The sequence below is a fragment of the Psammomys obesus genome, unplaced genomic scaffold, assembly GCF_907164565.1.
Source record: "Psammomys obesus unplaced genomic scaffold, mPsaObe1.curated_primary_1811, whole genome shotgun sequence".
Taxonomy (NCBI): domain Eukaryota; kingdom Metazoa; phylum Chordata; class Mammalia; order Rodentia; family Muridae; genus Psammomys; species Psammomys obesus.
The window spans coordinates 5,996,670-6,012,302 of NW_026596091.1; the positions used below are offsets into that span (position 1 = coordinate 5,996,670).

A 15,633-nucleotide genomic window follows, 5' to 3' on the forward strand; every position below is an offset into this window, starting at 1 on the left:
TATCTATCTATCTATCTATCTATCTATCTATCTATCTATCTATCTATCTATCTATCGTGTGTGTGTGTGTGTGTGTGTGTATGGGCATGCAAGTCATGGTACATGCATGGAAGTCAGAGGACAACTTATGGAGTCAGTTCTCTCCTTCAAACTGAGGTATCCATCTCAGGTTGTTTAGGTTGGCAACAGGCACCTTCATCTGTTGAGCCATCATGTCAACCCACAGACGTTTTCTTGTTGCTTCAAATGAGGTAAGCAGTTTTCAATCAAGATTATTTCCTTTGTCTATAACACTCATCTGCTCACCTCCTGCCCAACATGTACACAAGTGCAAACACACACCTGTATAAAACCCATCGAACCCCTCTCTGTCCCCCTCCTCAGCTTAAGAACCATTGAGAATATAATCTTCTGAGCACTATATCATTTGCATTGTTGTCAGAGTATGCAGGAAATGGGTGCGCCCCCTTTCAGGTACACCCACATCATTTCTAACAATGATATGCCAATTTCATTGTTACTGTCAATTTCTCCCACTAGGAAGTAAGGCCCCAAAGGCAGGAACAGTATCCACATACTCATGCTATGTGCTGTTGAATAGACTGGCTACATAACAGACATGTGATATATTACAATTGGACACATAGATAGGCTGAAGCATAGTTTGTTGAAGATTCATGGCACTTGGAAATAGTTTATGGTGTATCTTCTATTTTTATAAGATAATAGAATCTGAGACTTCAGTTTTTGAAGTCTCATTTGGTGATTCCTAAGGATTTAAAATCCTGTCCCTGAAGCAATCTCCACTGTTTTATAGATTCCCTTCCTTATAGTTTTTTTTTTATATAAACTTTATTTTCTGATCATTTTGGCATGAAATACACACACACACACACACACACACACACACACAAAGTGGAGTATGAATCTTAACTAGAGCTAGCCAGAATGATAGTAACATAATGATAGTTAAAAAAATATTTTAATCCTAGTGTTATTGATGGGGAGGCAGAGGAAGTCTACACTGAAGGTCATTCATGGTAGAACATGAGGGTAGGTCTGGCCACTGGTTTTAGAGTCAGTGGACAGGGCAGAGTTCTGGCTATGCTGCTACCAACAGTGTGACTTCACTGCAGCCTCAACCTCCTGTGCTGCAGGGTTGTAGAGCAGGAAAACCTAACCTAATGTATGTAGGCCTCACATCAGAAACAAGCCAGCAAATCCAGATGTGTGTGCGGAAGGCAAAGTATGGCACGGTTGCTTACAAGTGGGACTTGAAGAAGGTTGTGGGTGTAGTCTCTCTACACCATCTGCCTCCTTTTCCAATTCCATATTTCCTCACCGCCTAACAGGAGCAGATTGTTTTGGTTTGTGGAAGTTTCGCCCTATGTACCGTCTAACATTTTTGTTCCTTTCAATACAGCATAGTGGGACGAGGCCCGAAGGAGGAGTAAGCTGTTAGAGAGGGGTGTCTGAACTCTTACTTACGGGCAGACCCTGGGCAATGTTATAATCTTTGGAATCTTAACTGCCTCGCCTGTCACATGACAATAGCAATCGCATCTCCGAATACCGAACACACAGAGAGGATTAAATAGTGTGCTGTGCTTCACATCACTGTGCAAGAACCTGGCACGATCACTGTTGCCAAATTAGAGGCTTGTACCTTATAAAACTAAAGAAAAAAATTTTAAAAATTTCAAACCATGAAGAATATTCCCGATGCAGAAACGATAAGTCTGCTGCATTTATCTGTAAATGCTTGATAAGGTTCTGGCTTTCCCGAAATGGGATTCATCCGCTCTTTCTTGGAATACTTGGCTTCAAACTGGGGGCGTATTTCTTCCTGAAAGACAAGCAGACACGTCCTCATGTGCTGGAGAAGTATTCACAGTAAGATATATTCTTTTCTATCCCACATAAAACAGTCCGTAGCTGCCACACGAACCAGCCAATGAGGTTGGCTTGGAGACATAGCCTTAACCATTTGAAAACTGATAGCTTGACAAAGACCCATTAATATGGCAGTTAAAAATCATTAGCATCAAAATTGATGTAACTTAGTATAACAGTTACATTTTTCTGTTACCTTTCTAACTCTGCCTGAAGAAGCAGTTATATTTAAAACTGACTACCTATCCTATACCCAATGTTTTAGAAAAGCTAAGAAATTGTCACTTTTATACCAGGAAATGACAATAGACAGTAAGTAAAACAAGGAAGTCTTCTGAATAGGCAAAAGTTCAAAATCTATTTTGTGATTTATAGACAGTAACATTCTTAGCTTTCTTTTTTTAAACCTATAATAGCTTTGTTTTAATTTTTATTTAAAATTATTTCTTTATTTTTATGTTATGTATATTGGTATTCTGCCTGAATGAATATTTGTGTGAGGGTGTCAGAGCCTCTGGAACTAGAGTTAGACACAGCTATGAGCTATTGTGTGAATGTTGGGAATTGAACCACAGTGCCCTAGAAGAACAGCCAGTGCTCTCAACCACTGAGCCATTTCTCCAGCCCTACATAGTTTTATTTTTCTGTGTGTGTGTGTGTGTGTGTGTGTGTGTGTGTGTGTGTGTGTGGTGTGCGCATGCGTGCTGCATGTTCCTAGACTTATGTTACTAAAATCCATGGTGAATGTACATTTTATACACTCCTATTCGAGGTATTTACCATTAGCCAATAGATAACTAAATGCACTCAGAATTGCCTAAACACCTTCCAAATGTGGCTATATCAAGGCTCCTTCAATCCCAAGCCAACCTGAGGTTTTTGTTTCGTTCGGCTGAGCCTCATCCCAGTGTGACTACTTTCCAACTAAAAAGCACTTACGGGATTAAGAAGAGATAATCAGCAAGAGAACATACTAGAGTGCTTCTGGTTAATTAAGTACATGCTCTACTCAAGTGAACTGGAAAAAGATGGAAAATAAGCACAAGCAGGTGGGCTGGAGATTAAGTCCACGTGGAGAGAGTGCTTGGATGAAGACAGAAAGCAAAGGAGACAGAGGAGAATCATGGGAGAACAGGCCTTTTCTGAGCCCAGCAGTGCTCTGTAAGAAGACACAGCTACAAATATGCTTGCCTTCTTTTACTTTATTTCAGGCAGTGAAATCTGAGGATACAGGGAGATACTGCCTCTTCTGTTTCCTGGGGAAACTCTGAGTTCTTGGGATACAGATGTAAGGGCTGCTGCCCACTGACTCCCTGTTGGCTTGAGCAGTGCCTCCAAACCCAGAAAACCATTCTCTGAGCAATGTTTATGAAACATAAGAGTGAATGTCTTTCAAAATAGCATGGTAAGAATTACTGAAAAGTTTCAATGTCACCTATAAAAATTCTTTGTTGTACATCCTGAATAGAAACAACACAGCAAAAACAAAAACAAAAAACCAAAACAACAACAAAAAAAACTAAGCCCAAAAATAAAAAATAAATGACCCCGACACATTCAGGGAATAAGAAGAAAACCTGTCAAAATTATCTCCTTGTCAAGCCAATCACAGGGCTAATATTTTCATAATCTATGTTTCTAAAAGCCTGTGTTAATATAAAGAAAAACACATGTGTCCCTCTAGGAAAACAAAAACCTATAGTAGATGTGAGAAGATCACATATTTTAGATTATGATTATGATTCACAGGCATAGCAAGGCTCTGATAGTCTGAGACTTAAGAGAGCTAAGAGAAGGTAAGGGTAAGGAAAGATGACTGAGATCTAGATAAAGCAGGGTCCAGCAGAAGGATGCGGTTAACAAGTCTAGAATGAACAAATGGGTCAAGAAGAGACAACCAGAATTGCTCACAAATTAAGCAAGAACGTAATATATTGGTTCAGAAGGGGCAATGAGGACCAAGGTGGTTGGGAAGAGTGCTGACAAAGTAGATTCCAAAGGCCTGAGCTTGCCCTCATTGACAGCTTAGTCTGCAGCCAACCTTATGTTTGTCCACACCACCAAGGAAGCTACCTACAGTGACTTCTCAGCATTGATGTTATTCTGAGCACCTCTTGGGGCAGCTGTGGGTCCTGGGTTCAGTCCCCTGGGGAGCTTTCTAAGGAGTTGTGTTTCATATGCCTCATGTAACTGCCTTCTTCTAAAGTAAAGAAAAGGATGGTAGGTAAGTATTGGCCTCCTGAGCCCTACAAGTCTCTACTCTTAGAGGAATGTCTCTTGACTCATGGAATTTCAATTCAGCAGCGTGTCAGAGTGTAGCTTGAGTGCAGAGGTTTGACAACGGTATTGTCAAATGATGCCAGACTTCCTCACCACCCCAACCATGGAAAAGCTTTGTTGTGTAACCCAGGCTGGCCTTAACTTGAGGTTCTCCTGCCTCAACCTCCCAGAAGCTAGGATCATAGGTGTGTCACCCAGACCTTCTTAATTCAAGTGGGAACTCCCTTCAAAGACAGGTATTGAAAATGTTTTCTGGATAGCCTGACTTCCATCATCCAGTGGGGAATGGCAACTCAAGGGCTGCAGTTTTCGGTGGTCTGTGCTCTAAGACGACACTCTGAGGTAAGTGACATGGAGATGGCCTGTGCTATAAGACACTGTGACATAAGTGACACAGATGTGATATGTGCTATAAGATACTCTGATGTGTGTGGCAGACACAGACCTCCTCTTCTTCCCAGTCAATCAGATCCCAGTCATAAGCGATCACTGCTCGGCGTCTCTTCCAGAATTCCAGAAAAACGGTGGCTGGAACAAACAGAGAATAAAGGTATTTTCAAACAAAAGGCAATACTATTTTCAATGGGTAAGGAAGGCACCTCCCCTCTTTTTAAATCAGAATTTCCAACTCAACACCATTTAAGCAGGAAAATTTTTGAGAATTATCACACGTGAGGCAAATATAATGAAAATTAGAGATTTTGCCTAGAATTAAATTAAGATGTCTTGTAGGCTGAGGCAGAACAAATTTAACAGAGGCAGAGACCTTGAGACAAATAATACAGGAAACTTTCTTGCAACTTCTTGCCTATTGCTATGGTATTAATTTTTTTTAAATATAAAAGGCAGCCAGGAACAGAAAAACAAAACCTAAGCTCAGCTAATGTTTGATGGGCAGTAAATTTCTTGCAAAAGAATTGTTGCCAAGACCCTGTTCACTCAACTACACTTCTTACAGTAGGGTTGTCTCACCAGGCTGGAACAGTCACTTACATATATCTGGGCACAGGGGTCTTTTATGAGACTGTTTCTCCAAACAAGGACCATTTATTGATGCAACCTAGAGCCTCTGCTCAGATGTAGCGTTTGGTAGCTCAATATCCAAGTGGGTACCCTAATAAGGGGAACAGGGACTGTTTCTGACATGAACTCGATGGTGGGCTCTTTGACCACCCTCCCCCCCAGGAGGAGCAGCCTTGCTAGGCCACTAAAGAGGACTTTGCAGCCAGTCCTGAAGACACCTGATAAACCAGTATCAGACGGAAAGGGAGGAGGTTCTCCCCTATCAGTGGACTTGGAAAGGGGCAGAGAAGAGATGAAGGTGGAAGGGTGGGATTGGGAGGGAAAGAGGGAGTGGGATACAGCAGGGATACAAAGTTAAAAAACTGTAACTAATATTAAAAAATAAAAATTAAAAAAATCAAGCTAGTCATCTCACAGTTCATTAATCTTACTTATAAAAGAGGACTTTTCATTTTTCACCTCCTTTCTGTCCTCATCCCCACTTTGTACTATTACCTAATCTTCCCACAAGTAAGGTTCACATAAGGTGTTAACCTCAATCCCAAATAGCAATCCTTTATGACATTAAGTTGATACAGTAAGAAAATATAAGACATCTTCCCTCTTAGCATAGGGATGTATGGAGGTAGGGTTTATGTAGATTAGTATTCAAATATAGCAACCTCCTCTTGTCTGTGGGGTATACATTCCAACACCTCTACAGATGCCCAAAATTGTGTATGGCACCAAAATGTCTGTATTTTATCCTTTTTCCTATTTAGCCTTACTGCAGATGTAGCAACCCCAACATTCACTTTTTATTTCCTTATTAAGCAGAGAATTTCCATATTTTTAAATCAAGAATCATTTTAAAAAACTCTCTGGCATACACACATGAATAACATTGCCATTCTTGTCAGTCCCATTAAGACCATTCCTGAGGAAAGCAACTTCAATACAAGCCCTGTGATACTGTGACACTCAGTCTGATAACTGAGATGGCTTCTCAGAGTGACTCTAGATGGATAGCATATACAGTGTGGATACACTGGATGGATGGGAACAATCCATGTCCTGGAAAGATGGAGGTGGGCTGTGTAAGGCTGAATCATGTAGTTCTGCACACTGTACAACATAAAACATAAGTTTTTTTTTTTCTGAAATTTTGTATTTAGTATTATTGGACCATAGTTGACCAGAGTAACTGAAATAGAAAGCAAACAAATTACATCCAAGGCACTATTATGCCAGAATATTTTTTGATTTAGAATCGTAGACAGTTGACAGGGCTGACATAGGAGGCTCCTGAGGGACACTTGATGTATCAGGACATACGCTGTACTTAATTGTTTTCTCAAGCAGAAGAGTGGTTGTCAATTTTAAATAAATTTACAGTGGGTTGCTACAACTTTTACCAAAGCCATTTGTTTATTTATTTATTGAAATTACACATGACCATAATCTACATGATCATGAGAAAACTAGCTTCATTTTGCAACTAAAGACTTAGAATGTAGACGTATCTTCCCCACGCTCCCTATTTTTCCTGGGTGAAGAGAGGAGATGAAACCATACAACAGAAGGAACCTAGCCATTCATCTAACTGTAAATTAGACTCCACCGAAGGCCAGGAGGGGTTTGTGGATGATAGCAGCCGACTTGTACTTCTTTCTGGAAAATGGTTACCAACAGTCAGTGGTTGCCATTCTGCAGAAAGGAAGGAAGCGGCTCTCATCTCACCAAAGCATTAGAGATGTTCAGCAGAAAACCTCTCCTCTTAGAATGTTTCTTGAGCTCCATGCTGTACTTTCCAACCAACACAGAGCTAGGAAGTGATAGGGCCAAAATTTGGTCCTGATTTGTCATTGGTCTTTTCATTGCTAGGTTACACTTTAATTTGAACCAGTATTTCATTTCTATTGAAATAAATATATTCTAAAAGAAAAGGAAAGTCTAGTTTTCCAATTATGAGGGAGGGTACTGTGCTGAAATAGTTATAAATATGAAGGACCTGTGTTCCAGGGTTACAGGTTTGATGAGTAAACCTAGCATTTACTTGTATCTTTCATGCAGATCTGTAATCTTCTTCCAGGGGGACGGGTAGAAAAACCTTCACTTATTCCAAAAGCTGGAGGGATACAATGCTACATTTTTTCCCCCTACTGATAACATAATTAGTTTTGAAAGGCCTAATTTGACTGTCCTTAAAAATGTCTGTTTTGGAATGCAAAGAGAAGAATTATGCTGACTGTCAGAAAATAATTACAAAGATGCTTCCCTTATACTTGAAAAATTAAGAGACCTAAAGGTCTTATGGTGTAACTCCCCCTCAACTTATCAAAAGCTTGTATTCCACTTATCTGAATAAAAAGAACAAAGGCTAGATAAAATGGGCAGTATGCATAGAAAGCAATGGGTGATTTTTATTTCAGATGATGTCCTACCACTGATGACACAAAACAGCTTCAGAAACCTACTTAAGGTTTCTGCATTTCTTGCTGGATCTGGGGACACAGCTTGGTTGGTGGAGTTCCTGTTTTGTAAGCATGAGGTTCTGGGGTTGATTAAAATAAAATTTCTTACTTTCTAGGAAATATCGAACGTATTACTTCACACCTACAACTGCTTTTTCCATCAATACTAATGTCTTTTTAAACATGAAATTAGTAACATTAACGGATTTCATTTTTACCAGTCCTCGACTCTCTGAGACAGTTTCCTTGGGCAAGATGTGGAGAACTAGAACAACATGATTCTCTGAAGACATAAGCAATGGAGAAATGAGGCCATTTCCTGAGTTTTCAGCTTGTAAAATCCACATATATGAGCACTGTAACTTAGCTAAGAATTATAAACACAGTACAAAACAGAAGAGGGAAAATAAAATCAGTTAATAGGGAGTTGGGGGTTGGAATGAAGTGAGGTCTGTATACCAGCTGAGTCAGCAGACATTTCTTGGTTCCTATTGGCTGTTTGCAGAATATGCCTCATAATTTTCAAGAGAAAAAATTTTTTCAAGTACAATTATATCAGCATCAAAATAACAATATTAAATATTATTATTAAAAAGCCCCAACAACATATTTTTATAGTTTGCTAATTTACAACAACCAAAAGAGGGTGTCATACTAATGTCAATGAGAAACTGAAGTGTTTATGAGTTGCTGTGACATGTGAAAATGAGGTAACATCAGAGTCCAGGAAGTGAGGAATGAAGACATATCTTAATAAGATCAAAGCTGATGGTTGGTGCCAGACCTTTGAGATGAGTACATGAACTTGCATGCAGGAAGAGGGACTTGCAACTCCCAGGGAGTAAAGGCCTGAGAGGACAATTTGTTAAAATCTGATAATGTAAAAAATCCGGGCAGAAATCCAGTGTCTAGGGTGTTGTATGCAATAGGAGCAAGCACTGCTGATTAATCAAGATGAAAGAAACAGTTCTCAAGAACTGGTCCCCTCCTTCCATTCCCTTAACAGTTACTAATTCCATTAATTTGAAGTACCAAGTAATTTGCTAGGTGTAGAAATTTCCATGTTTAAATGACACATGATAAGCCTTTTGGTTTCACAAGTGTCCTGAAACAGGGATTCTTGAGAGTCATTTAGAAATAGTCTCTGTCCCAGACATATTTTCATATTCTGCATTACACATTGATATTGGAAAAGTCTGGAAGAACGTACTGTCTCTCCCAAGTCAAATTTGCTTTGAAATTCTGACCCCATTTTTGATCTTGTAGCTGAGGAAATTCCGCAGGCATTGCAGTTTTTCCAGGGACTATAGTTTCATGGGGTCCCATTGAGTCTGTGCTTCCTTTCTGGAAAAATGGACCAAGCTGCAGTGGCCTGGGGACCTTCACTTTCATGCTTGAAGGCTTAACTACTAAAATAATAAAATAAAATAATAAAATAAAATAAAGCTATTATCCACATAGCTAAAAGACAGTGAAGAACTGTGATAACTGAGAGAGGGGTGAATAAAATGCTCACCCAGGAATGCTACTTCAGCTCATTGCTTAGAGTCACCAGGACACTGTTTAGGAAAGAGGACCAAAAGGGTGGTCTTTTGTTTCATTTTGTTTTTCGAGACAGAATTTCTCTGTAGCCTTGGCTGCCCTGGACTCACTTTGTAGATCAGGCTGGCCTGGAACTCACAGTTATCCGCCTGCCTCCGCCTCCCTGAGTGCTGGGATTAAAGGCACGTGCCACCATGCTTGGCTCATAATAATGGTCCTAAGGTGTCAGAGAGCTGGACATTGAAGTGACACAGGACACTAGCTAGGAAGGGCCACATTAGGAGGACTTGAGCAAACATAGTCTCTGGACATGACAGGACCTCTGTACTCATGAAGGCATGGCAGCTAAGTTGCCCATACAAGAGCTGCACAAGATCAAGCTAGTCTATGTTCTAGCGTGGAGGGGGAAGGGTCTTGATATCTCCGTCCCTAACTGAGGAATTATTGATGGTTGATGGTTTCTGGGAAAGAGGGTCAGTTTTCTTTAAGGGTGTGGCCTCTCTCATAGGCCAACCATGCTCCAGTGAGTGATACCACAGCCATGAATATATATGGGCAGAATGGATCTGGGAGGAGTTATAAGAAGAAGGGGATGAATATGATCAGAACACAGTGTATACACATATGAAATTCTCAGAGAATTAATAAAAATAGTATATTAGAAATACAAACTCCAAACAGAAATAATTACAAACACATGAAGCACTTCTACCAGCACACAACAAAAAGCAGACAAACATTCCAATAACAAATGAACAGATAAGCTGAACACCGCACCAAGGAAACTATGTAGGTTACAAAGAAACACAGGACAGATGCTCAACATCACCATTCAGTATGGAAATGCAAATCAAAGCTTCAATGTGCTGGCTATGTACACCCTTGGAAATGACTGTAATTATAAAGACTGATAACTCCCAGTGTCTGTGAGCACATGGCATGGCTGATAAGTGCCATGGAATGCTGACATGATGACAAGACTAAACAACTGTTTCTGACTTAGATAAGTACTTATGATATGATCCACTCACGCCGCCTGTAATTGTTTATCCAAGAAAATATGGAGGCAAAGACTTTTATGAAAACAAAAGAATTAGAAAGTCGGGAATTCGTTCATTCCAGATAGTTAAAACCTGAGTTGGGGACCAGTGCTTATTACTTGGGTGGTATACAAACAAACCCTGGCACAGCCAGACCATGGATAGATTACCATCCTGAACTAAAAAGGGACAAACTACTGCTCTATGCAGGAACAGAAATGAATTTCCATAGCATTAAGTGTAAAAAAAAAAAAATCCTGACACAAAATGCCGTGTGTTGATTCTTTTCTCATGTACTCTGGGAAACAGGTGCGAGGGTGCCAATGGACTGACTGCCAAGCCAGGAAGAAACTTCTACAGGATTAAAAAGTTCCATGCCATCATGACGGTGATGATTACAACACCACACACAGCTGACATAACCTGTCAAGTTGCCCATGTTGGATTTTGTTGTAAATGATACCCACATAAAGCTTAGGAAAAACTTCCCATGATTCCAGAGCCCATAGCAAGCCACCATTATATTGTCTCCCAATTTTGTCCAATTTACATTTGTATCGAACGTACTGGGCTCACACTTTACTTGTATACTTTGTTGTATTTTAACCTGTCCTGTAATTAACAACCCACGATATACCGGGAGTCTCTTAAGAGTAGAGACATTATCATTTTCATTTACCTGTGTTGTGCTTTCCTGTACCTTGGAAGGAAGCACATCAAGACACAGGATGTTTACAAGGAGGTGAAACAACATGATGTCTCAAGAGAAGGTGAACATTTCATCCTAGAGCAGTGGCTGTCCTTCCTAATGCTGAGACCTCGTGTTGTGGTGACCCAACCATAAAATTACTTTTGTTGCTACTTTATTAACTGTAATTTTGAAGCGTAATGTAAATATCTGTGTTTTCCAATGCTCTTAGGAGACACCTGTGATAAAGGTTGTTTCACCCCCAAAAGAATCACGACCCATAGGTTGACAACTGCTGTTCAGGGAAGCTCAGGAAGTAAACAACCCAAAACAGTTTCAGGAACTTCCTGAAAATGACTGGAATCACTAGGTCTTTCCTACTCCAAATACATAACCAAAGACAGACACTTTAGACAAGACAAGCTGTCTAGAAAATGCCCAGACTAGCCAAGTTGCCTGGAAGAAACAGAGCAGCCATGTTGCCTGGGAAAACCTTTGACCAGCCGAACTACCTGCAATGGACACTCGTCGACCTGTTCAGCCGCCTTCACGTTGTGCAGTGAGCTCAAGATTTCTAGGTTTTGTGAGCTGTCCACCATGCTGAGGTGGACTTGGGTGATAGAGCTTGGAGTCATCCCTGCTCTTGAAGTAACTCCTCACCCATGTGTCTGTAAGTAAACTTGTGATGGACCAGACAGGACCTTGGTGTTATCTGTACGTTGATCTCTCATCAGTTTCCTACCAGCGGTGAAACTGTTGGTTCACATCTCTTCATAGTATATATTTCATAGTATATATTTGGTTGGAACCCCTGCTCATCTCCTGCACAAGGTAAGAACACCCATTTGCTCTTTTTCCACCCACAAGGCTGACCCATCCTCTCTCCCAGCCTGCACTTCTGGCTACCTACTCATGAGTGCTCACCCAGGGGCTCGATTTTTTATGCTGGCTTCACTGACCTCCACCTGTGAGATTGGTGAGCTCGCCTGGTTGCTGCTTCTCGATAAACCTGCCTTTATACTCCTGATTTGGTCTGAATTGGCTCATTTTGTCAGCGGGGAAACCTATTAGTATCACACAACACCACTCAGTGTCCAGTGTCAAGGAGTGGAGTGTACCATCTGCTAATACCAAGATCTTAATCGATGTGCCCTATGGAGGAGACTGAACTGGCTCTGGAACAGGGCAGACAGTACGGCTTAAACTTCACTCCATTTCTTTTTAGCTACTGCATAATGCTGAGTGAGCTTCCCTGAGCTTCGAAGTCCTGTCAGCTATAAAATGGGACATAGTAATCCATTCTCATGGTGGATGAGAGAATGATGAATTATATGTACTTGCATCTACACACAGTGACTGTTTTGCAATTACATGCCCTTTCTGTTTTGGCTATACAACACCATTTCAACTAATTAATATTTAATTGTGATTTGGGCCTGGTCATACATGCCTTTAATTCAGCAATCTGCAGGCAGAGGGAGGCAGATCTCTGTGAGTTCAAGGCCGGCCTAGTCTACATAGTGAGTTCTAGGACAGCCAGAGCTACATAGAAGACCCTGTCTCAAAAACAAAAACAATATTTAATGTGATGTTTAAGTGTTGAAAATGTCATTTGTGTTGGACATGCAGATAAGATTACAACAGATGGAGCTAGACAAAGTCTCCAGAAACAGAAGGCCAATTATTATCACATTGATTTATAAAGAAGCAGATTCTCTTTGCAAATTCCTCAGAGAATTATTACAAACTCTTTCAGTTTGCAGTAAAATATTCCCTATCTTGTCATTTGGACTGGAGGGCTGATAGTGTCTCATTTTGTTTGTTTGCTAGAAGTTAATTTTTAAAAATAACAATGAAAGTAAAAAAGAAAAAAAAAAAGAGAAAAGGGGACTCGGCAATAAGGATCAGGAGACAGTGTGCTTCATGATGTGTGTCTGCCAGCACGGCCCTCCCTAAGATTCTTTATTTCCCCTGTGGCCCGGGAAGCTAATTTAGCCCTGAGTTATGCAATCCCTCCACTCCTTGTGAACAAAAGGAAGCATGGAGGAAAGAGTCACATGGCATCTTTGGTCCAGAGCCCAGGTTTCATGGATCAACTTGAAGGCTCTCATGGAGCCCTATGGCCACATGTGTGGGAATCTGAGCAGAACTAACACACAGGGTAGGGACAGTGCTACAGTCTGGTTCTGAATGGAGATTGATTGCTCTGCTGGTGAACACTAAGCAAAGGTAACGAACAGCACAGCCACCCAAAGCTCTTGCAAATCACTCTGCTCTCATCCAGCTTATATCTCGCAATCGTTCTGCAAACGGAAAGCATTTGTTTCCTTAAATGCTATAACTTGTCAGTCCCAAGCTATGATCCTGACAGGATTCAGGATGCACTCCTTTAGAACTGAAGAGCTTCTACAAAGCATTACATCCCAACACAGCAAAACGGAGGTCCAGGTTGAGTGTGATGGTTCGTTATCTGAAGGCTGCAATCTCCAGAGCTGAAGCAGCTGCGACAAATAATACCCATGCCTATTCCAGAGCTGAGGAACGATGAGTGCTCATGTTGGCTTCTCCTTAAGTTCCCTTGGCTGTTACATGAGCACAGTGATAGTCGCTTCCTTGGAGGTTGTGGTGGGGATTAAATGAGATATGTACAATGGGTAGGACAGTGTGAAGCAATAAACCTATATACCACCAGTGCAACTGTTATTTTTGGCTGTCTTAGACCACTGCAAGAGACACATTGCTTTCTGCAAAGGGACACTTGAGATGATAGATTCTTGTCCTCAGACCAGCACATTTTTGGGAATAACATAGGATTTAAGGGATAAGTTATCAATCAAGATATAGCAGTTTAAAGGGTGAGTAATCAAAGGTTTGCTTTGCATAGAGTGACCCTAAAATGTTCCTCTGACTTACACTGTCCCTATTTAAAAGCACAGAGCAGCCAGGTCTCCAGTCTACCCACTTCTAGTCTCAGACGCTTCTCAACCCCATGTCCCACCATCAACCAGAGAAGCTTGGCAAAAGGGACCATCGATTTAAAAAAAAAAAAAAGCGCAATCTTTTACAATAGCAGTATTGGGGAAGAGGTGACAAATTCTACCTTCCAGATAAAGAGCATTGTACCAAAATTTCACCTCAATATAACCTCAGTTGTTAAATTGTGGGAGAATAAAACTTATTTCACTCAAAAGTTTTATCCACAGGTATTAGAAATTGGAGAAGTATTGAAGTGGGTACAGCAGTTTTGTATTTAACTTTTCCTGAATGACACCAGAGACTATTCATTGCATACAAACATACCTCATTACACAGTAGATTAGTGTTCAAGGAAGAGCTAGCTTTTGGGGATGCTGTTAAGGATGCTTTTCACTCTAGCCTTGGTTGTCAGCAAGTGCTTCTAACATCTACCGGTATGCCTGGCAACTGTTTTCATTTTATATGTAGCTGGGACCAGAAAACTTAGGAATCACTGACTTAAGCAATAAGCACCTTTTCCAAAATCACTTCCTTTGTAACAATGGCAAAGCTGAAGGACTGGTTGCTTATTATACTTCCTGATCATGGTATGTATGTATTTTAGAAAAGCAAGATATGTATTATTCTTGATCTTCATCTCAGCCCTGGAGCTGAAATGCTGTAATCATTGATTAGTTCCTCCTCTTCCTCCTCCTCCTTTCCTCTTCCTCCTCCTTAGGAATACAAACACATCGAGGATTTAAGGGTAGCAAAACAGTGAGAGTTTTTTGTTATATATTCCACTACCAGAGAAGGCAGAACTCCTACAGGAATCAGCATTCACATAGAGGCTATGGACGACAACATCTCTGACAGCTGTCAGCCACAGAAGGATTGTGAGAGCCAGAGATGGGGGGGGGGGGTGATTTCAAGGAAATTGATGAAGCTGTCAAAGATTTTTGAGGAAAATATCAGACATGTTTCTCTTGTATATTATCACCATAAAAGTAAACCATGTAAATGAGTGATTTGTTCATTGTCAACAGAAAACACAACTGAATTTACTCAGGCTTCCTCCATTCACATCAGAGCGAGGTTATAAAGGAACATGCCAGAGGGCGGACAGATGAGGGAACTCAAGCTTTCTGGCCATTGTTCACTTACCCCAGACTGCCATGAATACAGCAAAGAACACGGTTGCTCCATTGTCAAAAAGGTGGGTCACCTGGGAATAACAGAATTGGTTCAGCTAATTTCTCACAAACAGCATCTTATCTGCTATTTTTAAAGTTGCATAACAGTAGCTATGGTGCTACAGTGAGCTTTGCAAGGGTCCTTTGGTGAACATTCCCCTTGATAATGATTAAGTGGGGGGGGGAGTCTTCTTACTATGATGTTTCAGATGTGGAAGAAAGAATGAGCTCCCTTTACATCAGAATTGTGTGGTTGAGCATTTGTCAGCAGCCCCAATAGTGCTACTCGGAATTCCACTCTGTGCACCATAAAAATTCTTACACATCTATGTGGATATGGATATAACTATATTTAGGATCAGGAATGAACTTTTGTTGCTGGTTTATAGGCTCCTCAATCCCCAGACACTGTTTCTAATGTATCACTTATTCACTTCAAAAGCATAGCTAGCTTGCTCCTGTGGTTTTGAGCGAATGTTCTGTGGGCTACTCTGCATTTCAGCATTATGAACGCAAGACACAAGAACCATTATCAAATCCATTCTCACATTCATTAAGGCCTCAGG

At 40.7% G+C, this 15,633-nt stretch overlaps 1 protein-coding gene across 1 annotated transcript in view; it reads right to left on the reverse strand.

Annotated features, from left to right (window-relative positions):
- The window catches only part of Ano4 (anoctamin 4), a 179,519-nt gene that overhangs the window by 44,319 nt on the left and 119,567 nt on the right, over positions 1–15,633 (reverse strand). Inside the window, exons 13-15 of the mRNA XM_055627792.1 lie at positions 15,039–15,099; positions 4,619–4,701; positions 1,706–1,846 (exon numbers count right to left, since the gene is read on the reverse strand). Coding sequence (XP_055483767.1) covers positions 1,706–1,846; positions 4,619–4,701; positions 15,039–15,099 — 285 coding nt within the window. The remainder of the gene's footprint in view (positions 1–1,705; positions 1,847–4,618; positions 4,702–15,038; positions 15,100–15,633) is intronic.